Raw genomic sequence first — 17,114 nt, forward strand, 5'->3', positions numbered from 1 at the left:
TACCTCTAAACTGGAGAGATATGGATTTGATGGATGGGCTATTAGATGGATAAGGAATTTGCTGGATGGATACGTCCAAAAAGTTATAGTCAATGGCTCAATATCCAAGTGGAAACGAGTAATGAGTTGTGTCCCTTAAGGGTCCATGCTGGGAACAATACTATCTAATATCTTCAGCAACAACATAGATGATAGTGGGATTGAGCGCACCCTCAGCAAGTTTGTGCATGACATCAAGCCGAGTGGTGCAGTTGATACACTTGAGGGAAGGGATGCCATCCAGAGGGACTTTGACAAGCTTGAGGAGTGGGCCCATGTGAACCTCATGAAGTTCAACAAGGCCAAGTGCAAGGTCTTGCATCTGGGTCGGGGCAAACCCCAGTATCAGTACAGGCTGGGGGACGAATGGATTGAGAATAGAAGGACTGAAGATACTGTCTTCTCTTCCCTGAAAAGAAGGACTTGGGGATGTCTGTGGATGAAAAACTGGACATGAGCTGGCAATGTGACCTTGCAGCCCAGAAAGACAATCATATCCTGGGTGCATCACAAGAAGCATGGCCAGCAGGTCGAGGGAGGTGATTCTGTCCCTCTACTATGCTCTCATGAGACACCACCTGGAGTACTGCATTCAGCTCTGGACAAGAAAGCACAAAAAAGACTTGGACCTGTTAGAGCATGTCCAGAGGAGGGCTGTGAAAATGACCAGAGGGCTGGAACACCTCTCCTATGAAGAAAGGCTGAGAGAGTGCGGATTGTTCAGCCAGGAGAAGAGAAGGCTCCAGAGAGACCTTATTGCAGCCTTTCAATATGTAGAGGGGGCTTATAAGAAAAACAGAGACTTTTTACCAGGGCCTGTAGTGACAGGACAAGAGGCAAAGGTTTTAAACTGCAAGAGAGTAGATTTAGGTTAGTTATAAAGAAAAAATTCTTCACTATGAGGCTGGTGGCACACTGGGACAGGTTGTCCAGAGAAGTTGTGGCTGCCCCATCATTGGACGTGCTCAAGGTCAGGTTGAACAGGGCTTTGAGGAACTTGATCTAGCGAAAGATTTCCCTGCCTATGGCAGGGTGTTGGACTAGATGATCTTTGAAGGTCCCTTTCAACCCAAACCATTCTATGATTCTATGATTCATTCTATCATTCTATGCTAAGGACTAAATTCTTGTTGCTTACACTGCAGCTGCTTTTCAACATTCCAGACAAAGCAGAGGCACTGGGCATTTGGCTTTTTTCTCTTAATTCTGTGTATGCATTTAATTCAGTATGTTTTAAGCGGAAAACATGCATATAAAATATTTTCAATAGCACTGGGACTAAGTATCCAAATACAAAAATAATCATCTACACACAGTGTATTTAATACTAGGTTACAGAGTCAAGTGTTTTATTCCCTCTGTGGTTTCTCTGTTCCTTACAGCCACCTACACCTGATAGGGGCAAAAGCCCCATTTTAGCCTGCTAGTTAGAACATTTCTTTGGGAAGTGGAAGCTGTGACTTCAAACTTTTAGGCTCAGGAGATCCTAGATTTCACATCTCCTAACTTTTCAGCTTTTGGATGTAAGGACAAGCTGTTGCCTATTCAATCCTTGACCAGTAAGTAAAGTAAATGACTGTGGACCCTGAGTTTTGCAGTGTATGAACCAGAAATGGTCTGACCAGGGCAACTGGATGAGTGCCCTCATGGGAGTTCAGCAGAGTTCAGGTACCTCCCCAGACTACACAGCAGCAATACAGAGACTAGATGAGAGTTACTTCTGATCATACATAGATGACTATAAGACCACCTGACTGAAAACAAACTGATTAATTTTAGGTTCCTTGCAGGATTCAGATGGTGTCTGAACATAGGTGGTCTGATCTGGGCATAAGACCTAAACACTGACAGGCTGCTGACATTGACAAGAATAACATATAGCTGACCTCTACCTTTTAAGCACTAGTCTTCTAGGATTTATAATTTATCCCCACTTTTCTTGCAATTTACTTTTCTTATAATTTATCCCCAGATTTTCTTGGGTTAGAATTATTTCAAGAAAACTAAGTTAATTCAATTACAAAAAGGAAGGAAAAAAAGCCTAGCAGAAGACAAACTTAATTATAAAATGTTTTCCAGATAGAATAATAATTTGTGATTGGACCATTGACGAAAATATCTTAATGATGACATCCATTTTTTGATACTTATTTGGTTTCAGTCAAGCCTGATATCACTGAAGTGAACATGTTTTTGTTTTCACTTTTAAAAGTTCTAAGAAGTGAAGTAATCATTCCAGTCTGCTCAGTCATTGTTTAATATTGTTTTCATCCAAACAAATCATGCTTCTGGAATGAAACAAATTTTTTACAGTAGGTAACTGAAAAAATCTCGCTTGTGTAATTTGGCTTCACTTCTAGTAATTGACTATGAAGAGCTGATCCTACTCCCATGAGGTTAATTGCTGACCCTCGTTAACTTCGCTGTAAACCATTTTCTTTCCTAAGTATCACTTAAAGCAGGAAACCAGTAGTTCAAAATTAATATTCTATGTTGAAAGTCACTGACAATTTAGCAGAGACATTTCTACTGAATTTATATAAAATGTTCAATACATTAGCTTCCTTTAAATTCTGTTGTCTGGTATTAAGTTTGCTGAGTTACCCTAAGCAAAACAGTTATGTTTCAACAAAAATATTTCTTACCTTATTGTAAACTTTTATAGATATTTAAAAATAAAACTGGAATATTTTCCTTGAAAACTCTTCAAATGATAACAGAAACTTGATTAAACCTTATAACGTACAATTAAAAGTGTAATTATAGTATGATGAGTTAAGTATAAAGACAAGTGCAAAGTCCTGCACCTGGTACAACATAACCCAAGAGTCCAGTACAGGCTGGGATCTGTGTGGCTGGGGAGCAGCCTTGCTGAAAGGGACCTGGGGGTCCTGGTGGCCAACAAGCTGAACATGAGTCAGCAGTGCACCACTGCAGCAACAAAGGCAAATTGGATCCTGGGCTGCATCCACAGGGGCTTACTAGCAGAGATAGAAATGTGATCATCCCACTCTACTCAGCGCTTGCCAGGCCTCACCTGGAGTACTGTGTCCAGTTCTGGTCCCCACAATTCAAGAAAGACGTAGACAAACTGGAGAGGGTCCAAAGGAAGACCACAATGATGATCAAAGGGCTGAAGAACCTGCCCTACAAGAAAAGACTGAAGGAGTTAGGTCTTCCTGGAGAAGAGAAGGCTCAGGGAGAATTAATCACAGTATTCCATTACTTAAAGGGCACCTACTAAGAGGACAGAGGCTCTCTCTTCACAAGGAGCCACCTGGAGAAGACAAGGGGTAATGGGTACAAGTTGCACCAGGAGATAATAAAGAAATTTTTTACAGTGAGAACAATCAATCACCAAAACAACCTCCCCAGGGACATGGTGAAATACCTCCATCACTGGAGGTTTTAAAGATGTGATAGGACAGGATGCTAAATAATCTCATCTAGGCTCCCTTTCCCATGAAAGGTTGGACCAGATGATCTTTGAAGGTCCCTTCCAACCTGGGCTGTTCTATGAGTCTTTCACATGAAAAGTAGTGGAAAAGGTGGACTGACATGATCAGACTGCCAAGTGAATGATTTTTTTATGTTTGTTTTTTTTTCTTCAGATCCATTGGCCTAGTACACCTCTGCAGGCAGAAGAATGCATAATTAAAGGAAGAGATGCTGTAAGTATCATTAATTACAAATCAAATACACTTTAATTACTCCAGTCACAGGTCCAAACAAAGATTGAGGCATCCCTAAACTTCAGAGAGTTCAAAGCACAGATATAATCCTAAGTGTTGCAGCTTAAAAACATGTAACTACTGTGAACACACTAAATTATTAGTTTAATTGCTTTTCAGACCAGCTCATAAAGAGGCAACGAACACTTTTGATCATCTGAACTTTCTTTCTCCTAATTCTTTTTCTGGTGATATCAAAGAATGTACCTTAATATTTCTCCTTTCCCATTTCTATTTCCCTTTCTTTTTATACACATAGGACGCTTTCTCTGTTCAAATTTTTTCACATTCTAATTTATCTTTAAAATTCCCATTCTCTAGAATACTTTCAAAAAAGCAGTTAAATTATCAGTAAATGTGAAATATACTCTAAATTGTTTTTCCCTGTAAGTTTTATGGTATATTAATAAAAATATTCTGTTTTAATGAGCCCCAAAACTGCTCTGTTCTTGTGATCCAGTGCTTTGACTGTAATCAGTTCCCGGGGAAAGACCTGAAAGCTCGCTGACATACAGCAGCTGATATCATTGGCACCACAAGATGAAAGTTATTCTGGATGGGAGTTCTCTTTAATTTTGCAGTGCACCAAGTTCATTATCCGCACCTCATAAACACACAGCAAGTACAACACCTAATAAATCCCACAGCTGAGAGAGCTCAAACTGTACAAAAGGATTTGAAAATGATGATAGTTTCACAGCAACAGTGAAAGGAACGTAGGACATAGAAGGGTGCATGCACAGTTTTCCCACACAAACACAGCAAACAGGCAGCCTTGATGATAACCACAACATATTCCCAGTGAAGATTAGGAAGCTATAAAGATTCTTGTTGAAGTACAAGCATGAGAACTGTCCACATCAGGGAATCAGTGAGCCAGATTGGAAAATAATAATAATAATAATAAAAAACAACATGATACTTTACTTCTTACACTCACCTGGCCTAGAACTGATCCTTTTTGAGGTGCCTTAAAAATTCATTGCATTTTTCTGGATGCTTTTGTACCCTTGAGAATTCCAGGTGGCTTTGGTTGAAAATGGTGTTTTGCTACATTATCCAAACTTCATGGTCATATTAAATGAATCCAAACCCCAAATTCTTTGAACTTTGTTTAATACTATCTCTCAGCATAGGCTGTTATTACAGTTAGAGCTCTGTCATCTTTCCTTCACCACTACATAATACGATTTATTTTCTGATACTTTGACAATATTCTTTGTGTTAAATAAATACAGAAATAAGTACAGTTGTTCCAATGTAATTTAAAGGTATACCCCTTAGACTCATGAGATTCCCTAAAATTCAAAATCTTTCACAATCCAGTCTGTTATTATAAGTCTTCAAATTTACACTGTAATGAATGTGATCATTTAAAGAACTTCATATGTTTCCCACATCTCTCCGTACAGTGAAAGTTAGGTGTCTTTATTTTTCAAAAGAAAATGACAGAATTTTTAAATGATCACAAGACTCCAGAACTGGAGTCTTTAAGAAAAAAAATGTTAAAATATTGTAATACCAAACAATACCAAACAACATTCTGATCCTCACATGAGATCTAATTATGTGTGGGACTATGTGAATGAGTAAGACTAATTAATTCCAGGGAAACCTTAGTAATATTCATTATCATGTTCAGTAGTCAGTAAGCTAAATTGCTCAACCTGGAAGGAATCTAAATTAGAATCAAAAACTTTCCTATTACTTTTCTTTTCACCTTCATTTTTTGTAGCCATAAACCAATATTGGCTTAATGCCATTATGTCTTAAAATCAGCCCTTTGCCATTTTTAAGTTCTGAATGCTATTTTTTACACTGTAAGGTCTCAGGAAAAAATTACTTATCAGTGCTCTTTCAAACCTTTTTGCTTATTTCCATACTGTTTCTTTGTTTATTTTCCTTTGCAAAAGATCTGTTACTCAGTGCGTTATTAATAGTTAATAGAACTGAAAATGTTGTAATAAGCATCTCAGTGTTGAGGTACTTCATGTGTTCTCTGCTACCTCTTTCTATATAACAGAATAGGCCACTTTTACAAGCTCTTACAACCTTTAAAAGTTATCAGTTCATCTTGTAGCAGTAAAACTGCAAGTATTGTAGTCATAAACACAGTTTCAGAGACCTTGTAACAGACTTAATAGGACAGTTAGAAAAGCCTTGTCTTAACCACACGTGCATCATCTTTAACTCAGGCCACATTTTTCTGATCTGAATCAAGCCAAGGAGAAAATCCTTTTGCTCTCATCCAATGTGCCAGGGAACACACCTGTTGGCATGTGGTATGAGAGCTTTTGACCCTTTCAATTATTTTATCAGAATTGGAAATCAAATTCTGTAGTGATGACTAACTCCTTCACATTGAGAAGTTTCAGATGAATAAAATTCCACAGAACTATTAATGTGTCCATGGAGCCCCCTAAAGACAACCGCAACATTTAATTAATAAATATAGTAGGAAGAAAACTTATTTTAAAGTTCCTTTGCTGATGCATCTCTTCCTTGTTACGTGTACAGGATATTATTAGTGGGGTCAGCAGCTGATACTTCCCAGAATAGCACCTTTTTTCATTTGCTTATAAATGATAAATCTAGCCATTTAGAATGGCTTTTGTCTGTATTTCGTATCTGCCTCATCCTGGCTTTTTTGCAGAAAATTTCGGGCATTTCTATGAAGGCACTCCGGAGAAAAAATATGTGATTTTTCCCCATTTAAAAAAATCCTAAGATCTCTCTTCCTCCATGGTGCATTTGAGACAAAGATCAAGAGCTGCAGACATATGTGGATAAAAAAGGAAACCATGGAGTAAAGACCAGACAACCACTGACAGAGAACAGAGGGGATAAGTCAGGAAGGTCATACTTGGAATGGAGGAAGAACGAGGAACAGCATCAGTACCCATTAAAGCAACTATATAAAACTGCAAAGCATCATAAAATTCTTATGTATTACCATTCTGCTACCACCAGTCAGCAAATGTTTGTGAAATGCACATACAAAGTGTGCATCTCTCTCTTTGTCGCTTTAAATGGCAAGGCAATTTGGCAGAAAATAAACCCCCTTATGTTTCAGCTTGTCCTCAGATACCAGAGGGGCTGGGGGCAGCTGGGCTTAGATTCTCAGTGATGCCCAATTCTCTGTGTTACAAGTCCGGTCGCGTTCAATGTATTGAACTCTCACGATTACAGATGCACTCGTAACACCATACACTTTCAGTCTAGTCGCGTTCCATGAACTAGCACGGCCACACTTGAAGGATTTGGTGGCGTTCAATGAGAACTCTCACGGCCAGATTAGTGAATAGTGCAGTTTATTGAAGCAACAGATACACACGTTCTTTTGGATTGCCCATGATAAAATTACTGCCTGCAAAGCACGTGCAAATACCAAGAATGAGTAATATAGCCTGGCTACAAATGCGTTAAGTTATAAAGCAACTCTATAGAGATTTCTAAGTTTCCCGGGGAAGCATTCAGTATAACCAAGTGTTTGAATCTTACCCAAAGGTGTCCCTGTGGGGGGGGAAGAGAGGCTCAGCCCGTCGACTGATCCCAGGTATCAGAGGTGGTCTGCGATGGTATCTTCCGTGGCATCCCTCCTCTCTTAAGCCATGTTTATATTATTTGTCCTTACAGGTGGAGCTTGAGTGACTCTAGTCATACATACCTCTATTGTAATTGGTGTAAAATGTTCTTGTTCTGCTTGTAAAGGTATAGACTAAGAAAAAGTCCAGAGCGCAAGCTCAGTGAGGGGTGGTCGCACCTTGGAGGTGGGTAGCTTTGGGCTGGAGGTGTGTTTTTTGGTATTATAATGAGCAAAGTTCACCCAAAGGATAGTATTTTGTCAAAAAATGACAGACTGTTGGCTCAGGGTGGTAAATATGCAGCTCAGGGTAGTAAATATGCAGCTTGTCAGTTCCATAGTACCTTCCAGTTCCCGTCTTATCACAGAGCCTGGCCACGGTGTCTTCACTCCGCTCCACCCTCCGTGCAGTTTCTCTTAGAGTCAGCGCACCAGGCTCTCCTGGTGTTGCCAACATCTGAGGTTGCCTAGGGAACTTCTGTGGGATGGATTCCTTACATATTCACCACACTCCACCCTGAAGATTTCAACAAGAACAGTTAAGGAGAATCATGTAGCAAAGGAGAATTTTTCCTTATGATCCTTATCTATTTGTTGGAGCAGTTGGAAGACTTGCACTGCATGACACAAGGGTTTGAAGAAAGGTGTTTTCTCAGTTTTCAACCCAATATGGATTTGCAAGAGCTGAATTCTAACCATGGCCCCGCCGCAGACTCATCCTCTGTGACATTACGTTCTTGCAAATGGTCAAGAAGACCCAGGATTGTTCTCGTATGAATATAGCAGTCTGAAAACTGGAGTAGTCATCAGTGAAGGACAGCAAATTTTCAAAAAGGAAATTCCTCCACTCTGTTTTACAGATTCATTCTAGGGTAGAATTAATCGCCTTTTGGCAATTCTGGCCTTCTTCACTAACAATTGAAAAAGCCTAGGAGAATAGCATAAATTACATGTCTAAACTTTAGAATAGCTAAATTAGCTAAGACTAATCCCATTATAATTGTCTTCTTAAACTTCGTGTGACTGTCTTAAAACCCAGGGTCTGAGTTGCAGAAATGTTGAGCAATAAATGGAAATGAACAGAAATCTTGCTCCAAACATTGAAATCATTGCAAAATGTTAAATACTCTGTAAAAACAAGTCCCAGGAGTCCCAAAATCAATGGATACTTTTATCTCACTGTCTCCATTTCTAGTTTAGCACAGGAAGGATAATGACCTCACATCTCAAAGGGATGTTTGAAAAAATTTTAATTGTAATATTTATGAAGCTGCAAATACATTAATGAGTTTCAGAGCATTGCTCTGGGGGAAATGAATAATTTCTTCTTCGAAGGAGGATTTGAACAATGAGAACAGATAAAGCATGAGCCTACACAATATAAAAAAATATTGATTCGCAATTAATTACAGAATAAATTAATGGTGCAGTGGTGTTATGGAAAAAAAAATGTAAGAAAAAGTGTTGTTTTCCTTGAGATAAAGTTTAGTTAACTTGACAGAGAAGCTATTTGCTGACTATTCACATCTCATGCTCCGAGTTTAATGTCTAGTGCATCTAATAATACTTAGTAAAACAAATATTTAGATTTGCAGAATATGTCTGAGATTAAAGAGGAACAAAAGAGTGTTTTATAACTTAATGACTCGTAACTGATTTGGTGGCACTGATGTACTAGCATGAAGTGGGAGAACTAAGATGTTATATTTAACAGAATAGAAAGCTACAATATGCAGAATATCACCTAAGGGCACCTGAGATATTAAAAAAAAAAATTTAAAAAAATTTATAATATTTTCCTATGTTTATTTTTTATGTAAACTAGGATGAATGTGCAAATTACATCCGTGTCCTTCACCGATACAACAGAACGCATCTTCTGGCTTGCGGAACAGGAGCTTTTGATCCGCTCTGCACTTTTATTAGAGCTGGACATCCATCAGAGGTAAGAAATTTGTTTTACAGTAGTGACTCTTTTGGTCTGGATTCCAGCAAAGCTTCTACAGCTAAAAATAAATCTTTACATTCAAATGCTCAGAATTCTTATACAAACCATACATGAGATATTTTCCCTGATGAAACATAATGCTGGTCTAAAATTCAGTTTGTGACAGAGGAACTCACTAATGATTGAAAGTATATTTTGGAGAATTATGCAAAGACCTCAAAGTCATTTTCATCTTAGAATTTTATTACTAAATAAGCTGATACAGCAACTCTTACCAAATATTATTAATACCTGCAGTATCGTTTATTGGTCTATTGGTCGGAACAACAGGAAAACAGAGAACAGGGGCTGGAGCTGATATAAAATAAGCATTTGGCACAAATAAATATTAATTGCAGATATAAAGTTTTTCAAAGAATACTCCTATAAATCAAATAAGGTATTTACTTTAGTAAAAAAAAATTTTGAGTAAGCTTTTCTAAGTAAAGATGCATCCCTTTGACAAACCAAACTAGAACCATATGACCAGAAACAATCTCCAAGGTTCCAATCCATTCTGTGCACCTCCAACTGCTGTCAAAATCAGAAGCATCTCAGAAGATCCCAGCACAGCACTTAGATTTGAAGTTATTTGAATTGCAGAAACACACCATCTTCTAAAATTGATGAAGGAACTACATAATAAGTGATTTTAATATAAGGCAACTTTGCATGTCTTCTTTGCTCCTTTCATGAACCTCCTGTCAGGCTTCCTGGTACAGTTTGAAGGAAGCAATGTCTGTATATTTAGGAACACTATTTAAGAAAACATAAGCAACAGGCTAATAAAAATAGAAACAAAACAAACAAAAAATGAGAAACAAGACTTTTATATAAGAATGTGTGGCCCATGATCCTCCCCTTATTTATCACTGTCCTTCCTTCCCTTCTCTTTGTTTATTATTCTTCCTTGTCAAACAGAAGTTCTAAAATTTTACCCACACTGAAGTCATGGGAAGATTACCATTCTTCTGTTTGTGTAAACCAACAGGAAATATATTTGCTACACTAGTAAGTAGCTATGTTAGTTTCCATTATCTAAAAAGCTGACCATCAGGATTAAAAAAGACAGGTGCCATGTGTATGGCAGTTTAAAAATAACACATGGTATGTGATTGAGTGGGCAAATTGTAATCTTGCTTTCTTTGACTGATAAGGACATTGTGTAACTGCAGGAAATGAAGGGACAAGATCCTTCCTCAGAAAATTGTAGTTCAGTCTCTCTTTGCTGATCTCTCTGTTTGGTCAGAGTATCCCAATCCAATGACTCCCAATTACTGTGTCCCCATTTCTTCCACCTCAGCTTTCTTACCTCTTTCTCACTGTCTGACTGTCATGGAAAGGAGGGTAACAAATGAAACAGTCTTAAAAATATAGTGGTACTATTCCATTTCTAAACAGGAAACAAAAGACCTTTCTTAAAAAACGAGTAAAACTCAGACTTTTTAGTTGGAGGTAAATGCTGGTTTATAATATGCAGTTATATGCAGTTAAATGCAGTTCATAATATGCAGCTGGCTGAAAGGAACATTTTTTTGATATTGTAAACATTTTTGATTAAATACATTGAACTTCAAAATAAGTAAAATCTAATTTTGATCTGTAAACCAAGTTGCTTCTGAACAGCATCTCTTTAAGTAGCACAAGGTGTATTTGAGGCAAATATCCATTTGAACAAAGACACTTTGCAGACATGTTGAGCTATAAAAGGTGGGAAGTAAAAAGGGAGACTTTATAGCAGACTTCTATGTACCTAGATACCTACGCAACACAGCATATGAAGCTAGATTCAGTCTTCCGTATGGAACTATGAATCAGCAGTATCGACACAGAGGAAATATTCACCCTGTGGTCAGGGAACTTATCCATAAGTTTCAGTAGTGATTCCTGAGCTGAAGGCGAAGGGAAGATGTGACCCTCTCGGTAAAAACTGCAGGGTTCTTAAATTAAAAACTGTATATAAATACAAATTAGAGATGTAGGGATTTAAGAACGTGATAGAATAGCAGGACTGTATTTTCTACAACCTTATCTCTTGCAATTTACTGAGCAGGCCAAAGAGAAACAATCTGATGGAACAAAATATCCAGCTGAGGCTCTTGTTCTTGGTGCTCACTAGTCCCATGTTGCAGGAAAATTTATTTCATCGTTGGCTTGTAATGAAAGTTTACATAAAGTTATGCATTTCTGAATAGCTATTTGGTAAGAAGATGAAGCATTACAGTTCTTCCTTTGAACAGAAAGAATATCATGATTATAATCATATTGTATGGCATCCTGATCTAGTATTTGGCACGTTTAAGTGAGGTGCAATCCAGCTTATGAAAAGGAGCATTCTGCCTCTTGTATAAAGTCTTACATTCTTATGCAACTACAAATTCATACTTTCTTATCAAAAACAGGTTTGAGCTGTGTCTTGCAGAACACTGAGCACTTCTCAAGAAATAGTGAAGCCAAAAGGAGATTTTTGTCTCCAGAAATAGGCAGAGTTTGATTGTTATTGGCAGATCATTACTCATTGGAACTTACTGAAAATCAGAACCTTCAAGTTTTTCAAAAAACACAGTAAAAATGTCCATTCCCCTAACCAGTCTCTCTAGAAAATATTAATCTAACTTACTATGTAGTGATTGAAATGTCCTTCGAAATTTTTCACAAACAGATTTTACTATGATAAATTATATATGTTTAAATGCTTCTTTCATGATTTTAATGGCTTACAGAAATTTAATGATACCATGTATTTTGTCTTAATATGAATAATTATATTTGAATATGTTGAACATATAAAACAACAGGTAATAAAATAGGATTTATTGACTTCTACATCAAACTTGTGTTGTACCACCATAGTCTAACCAAATATATTTTTCTAATTCAAATTATTTATAAATTCTATGATACACTATATATCCATTTGAAAGATTAAATATATAATGGTTCTCTGCATTCATTCTATTGTAATATTGGTTTAATTGATATTGTTTTGGAATTCCAGGCTGTTCACTTTAGTAAAGCTTTTGCTAGATATTACCTTTCTAAAAATATACAAGTAGAGTCACTGACAGCAACATGCAGTTTTTTATCCTTTTCTTTCTTTCTAATTACTTTGACTCTGATGAATGTTGCTGTCCCAAATTTAAACATTTCAGCAAATTACCAAATGTTTTTCTGTCATTTAGAAATAAATTACAAATTGGTAAAAATAGGAGTGCTGACTTTGCAGACAGAACAACTCTTGGTGTTTGCAAAAGAACTTGTTACAAAATGTTGTTCAAAAAAACATAAGCAAGTTAATTGCCAGCCAGTAAGTGCATTCATTATCACTGACTTCATGAAATGCTTCCAAATGTCAAAAATCTATGGAGGTCACAAAAGGTTGCGTTCTTCCAGTTTCTATTTGTCTATCACACAGAAATTAAGGAGAGTTCGTTTCATCAAAATACTTTTTTTTTCTGAAGAAAGCTAGAGTGAGAGACCCTCCACCCCAAATTTCCCATGATGAATTTAATATGCATCCTTCTCACGTCCTCTGTGAGAAAAAATCTGAGATACATCTTTAAATCAAATATAGCAGAAAAAAATTTACTCTGCATCCGTTCTTGCCAAACCAACATTTGTCACTCCTGTTGCCTTTGATGCCAACGGGGAGGTGGGGCGTGGGGCACGTGGAAGAAGCATCTGCATCCAGTCTCTTCTCTTTGCTTTTATTGAAACCTCTCAGTTTTGGTAGTAGAAGATGAGTACTGGAAGGAGTGCTTTATATCTCAGTCTATGTTTCCTCGCCTCTAGCTCAGTACTGCATTACTGTTCTGTATAGCTCAAAATACCCTAGGTGAATTATGAGGAACCTTAGATAAATCAGATGAGCTATCTGCAGTCAAGCAATGATTTTATCTTAATGAGTTATCTATTCAGCAGAGCAACAGGTTTTAGGGGTGCTCCAGAGGCTTTCCAATGATCCAAACCACTTTATTAACCAACTCACAAAGCACCTTCAACAAGTCCACATGGGAGTTCCACCAAATACAGCTAAAGAGATTACTCTACCTCCATAGGACCTGCAAAATGAGTGGGAATTCCAAAAGAAAACAATGTGCAGAAATAATATCCTAAGTTTTTGCAAACTGTATGGTAACAAGATAGAGCTGATTCCTGGAGAGCAAGGCATCTTTGCATGACAAGACCTGCTGAGGGAATGAAAGTTGTGGGAAAGGACAATGCATGAAGAATTTTTCTTCCAGAACACACTGTAAATTTTTAGTATGTACGTTGAGCTGTCAGAGTACCATTTTCGATGCCTCATCTAACTCGGTGAACTGCCTACAGCTGTATTTCTCCACCTCAGAAGGCTGACGGACTAAGTCATCCTTTCCACACAATGCACTGGTGGTTTCTGGAAGTCTCCCCTAGGTGTTCCTAATCTGATGTATTCCTTATTATGCTATTTTCTCTTCAATTAGCCAGATGAGCTTCTGCTTATCAGGGAACAACAGCTCTAAATTCTAAGTCTTTAAGGCCTGTTAGAAAGGAATTGCCTTTAGTGAAGCAGCAGGTGTATTTGTTTGCTTAGAGGACAGTTCAGTCAAGTTGGAATTTCTTCTTTCTAATCTATGTTGCCCTTAATATTTCACTGGATGTGGGGAGGTGCACTTTTTCTAAATATTCTGTGATTCAAAGCAAAAACAGGATAAGGTTCAACTGTGCAATAAGCTTTCCATTTGCCTCTCTACCCCAAACAAATGTAGGCAACAGGAGCTCCTTGGCTCTTGCTTTAACAAATTGAAGTGAATTGACATGGAAGTTAAAAGAGAACTTTCCAATCATATCTCAGTTTAATTTTTACATGATATAATTACTCTGCTCTTGACCAGCATTCGGCAATATCATTCTTTCAGCTTTGTTAAGAAACAAAATTTTATACAAATTTATATCTATTATTTTAGGATATTGTTTCTGATGTATTTTTATAATGAAAACAAACAGTCATCTGCCCAGTTACTCCCTCTCCATGCTTTTTCCTATTACCTCATCTCCGCTTTCAGTTTGCAGAGGATTAAGGAGGAGGAACATCTGGTTTCACTGACCAAACAGAACTGGGTGTTGGTCAGTGCTTCATTAGATAGAATGTGTGACAAATTCTTGCCCTGCAAATATTTGCTCAGAGACACAGTGTCCCTCTGCATGGATAAAAACCAACAGTTAGAATGCCATCCACTAAATCTTAGCAGGTTTTTCAATTCAATCTGTTTATGGAATTGAATCTGCAATCCTCAATACTACAAAATTGCTTATTTATTGCAGTCTTCTGCATCTATAGTTCATGTGGAACTAGTCATTAAGCTGGGTGATGTTTAGATCAATATCAACTCTTCGTATGTATGAAGTGCTGCCAAGCAAGCAACACAATGACATAGAATTTTTTACCAGAGGGGTTCATTACGTCATCTAGTCTAAATGCCCACATCACAGGCTATCAAATTGCACCAAAACATCCAAAAGCCCCAAATTTCAGTTAGATTAAAGCATTTCAGGTTTTGGAAGTTAAATATGCATACATTTCAAGAGAGATTAAAATGGTACCTAAACTCATAATAGGCAGGAAATTAATTAGGTCAAGATTACCCCTGTGTTCACAGCATATAACAAAGGTGCTGGGCTGCAAAAGGGAAAAAGAAAAAGCTGAAGACCCCCCTCAACCCTAACCTGAACAAGTATTTCTTACTGAACCCATGGCTTATCTATGTATTCCTAAGAAAATTATAAAGTGCTAGCCAAGCAACACATGAAAAAGATTTTCTGCACCAGCTCAAATAGCAACCCAACCTCCACAACTGATCAATCTCTGAACCTTCCAAAACAAAGACAAACATCCTCTTGTGAAACAGGGTGAAAAAGTTCCTTCTGAACAAATGCATATGGTTATGTGAGAAATTAAAGCTCATGAGTATTGGCTATAATAATTATCTTAATGAACAGCTGTATATGTGAAGCTCAGTAAGGATAATGAAGAAAGAGCGGTTCTGTTTTTCCTATACTTTGCTAGGAGGGGCATAATGGGTATTGCATAAATAGAAGTCCCCACCAGAAGGGACCATCAGAACATTTTATGTGGTCAGTCACATGCTGCATGGATAATTTCTCCCAAGTATTGAATTAAAACATTTTCAGGAAAATATGTATTGTCATTTCAAAGAATCTAGATAATCGTAACTCCACTATTTCTCCGGTAAGCTGTCCTAATATTTACTTTCAATGTTAGGAAATAGCCACTAACTCAAGGTTAAATTTATCTAACTTAAACTTCCTGTCATTTAACCTTGATATGCCTTTGATAGCAAAGTTGAAAAGTCTCCCACTATCTTTTCCACATCTTTTCCACATGTAAGTACCTATGCACAAAGATCAAGCCACCTCTTCACTTTTTTTGATAAGCTGAATAAATATAGCTCCTTAAACCTCCTATCACAAGGATTCCTCAATCATATTTCTGTCCTTCCTGTGACCTCTCTGCAGTATTTTCACATGTTCTGGAAGTGCAGACACTAGAACCAGACATGCTATTTGACTGTGTGTATACAGGCAAAGTCACTTCCCTACCTCTGTTTGAGATTCCTCTTTTCATAGACTCAAGTGCTGAGTTCTTGGCACAGTGTCACAATGAGAATTTTCTTTTTAGCATTTTGCACTTGACCCAAAGTTCTTCTCTGGAGCCCAGAGTTATCCCAGTTTACACACTTAGTTGAGGCACCTAATTAGCAGTCTCATCTGACAAGGTCAATGGAGAATTTTCTAGAGATGCCTGTTACTGTCAGCTGTAACAAGGTACCTGGTATGTCAAAGATCCTAAATGAGGCAGCTCAGTCTAATACATGAAAGTAGTCTAAACAAGGATCTGAACCTCCACCTTCTGGGGCACTCTGATGTACTTCAGATATAAACTGTGCTCCCTATTCCCAGAAAGACTGCTTTGGAGAAGATTATATTAAAATCTACTTTGTTAACTTCTGACCTTTAACTTGGTATTGAGAGTGTTACATAAGCTGAACGCACCCAGAGCTCCCATTAACCTTTTCTCTTCATTATTTATGGCCTCCCTCAGTCTTTTAGTAAACTTCACTAGGAAAAAAATCATATGATTATTTAAATCACTGCTAAATTAAAAAATCGTCTTTCTACCAAAACCAAAATTTAGTGAAAACTTCAGTAAAGGAGGATTCATCAATGCATACCTAATAGCAGCTATGCTTTGATATATGTCAGCAGTTTATATTTCTTAATAATTCTGCAATGCACATTGTTTCATCAAACAGCTGTGTACTAAGTGAAATGCCCTGGAGAAAGCCAAGTATTCTGTATCAGCACAGTTGTTCTTATCAGTCAGTCTTACACATTGTAAGAGACAACAGGTTTGTTTGACAGCACTCTCCATCCATAAAATGAGGTGAATGACATTCCTTACTTTTGAATACTGTCTAAATACGGCCATACGTGAAGTTTAAGTTCAGTTTGGCAGATTAGTAGAGAATGTGAATTGATCAGCCATATGAAATGAATTTTCCATCATATTAAACCTGGCCTTTGCAAGATTAAAGACAGATGGTCAGGAGAGAATGAATCAATACAGAGGAATAATACTGTTATCCCAAAGAGAAAGAAATACTCCACCTGTGTGGTAATTTGTTGGGGGTAGGTAAAATATTCCAGCTCTCATCATAATGATTTTTAGATTCTGCCACCTTTATTTATGAGAAAAAGTATTTGTCAAAATGAG

At 37.4% G+C, this 17,114-nt stretch overlaps 1 protein-coding gene across 1 annotated transcript in view; it reads left to right on the forward strand.

The window, feature by feature from the left end:
* SEMA3E (semaphorin 3E) overlaps window positions 1-17,114 on the forward strand; it is a 143,151-nt gene that overhangs the window by 79,362 nt on the left and 46,675 nt on the right. The window contains exons 3-4 of the mRNA XM_059816240.1: window positions 3,651-3,710; window positions 9,179-9,298. Of these exons, the coding sequence (XP_059672223.1) occupies window positions 3,651-3,710; window positions 9,179-9,298 (180 nt within the window). The remainder of the gene's footprint in view (window positions 1-3,650; window positions 3,711-9,178; window positions 9,299-17,114) is intronic.

Source organism: Gavia stellata, chromosome 4, assembly GCF_030936135.1.
Source record: "Gavia stellata isolate bGavSte3 chromosome 4, bGavSte3.hap2, whole genome shotgun sequence".
Taxonomy (NCBI): Eukaryota; Metazoa; Chordata; class Aves; order Gaviiformes; family Gaviidae; genus Gavia; species Gavia stellata.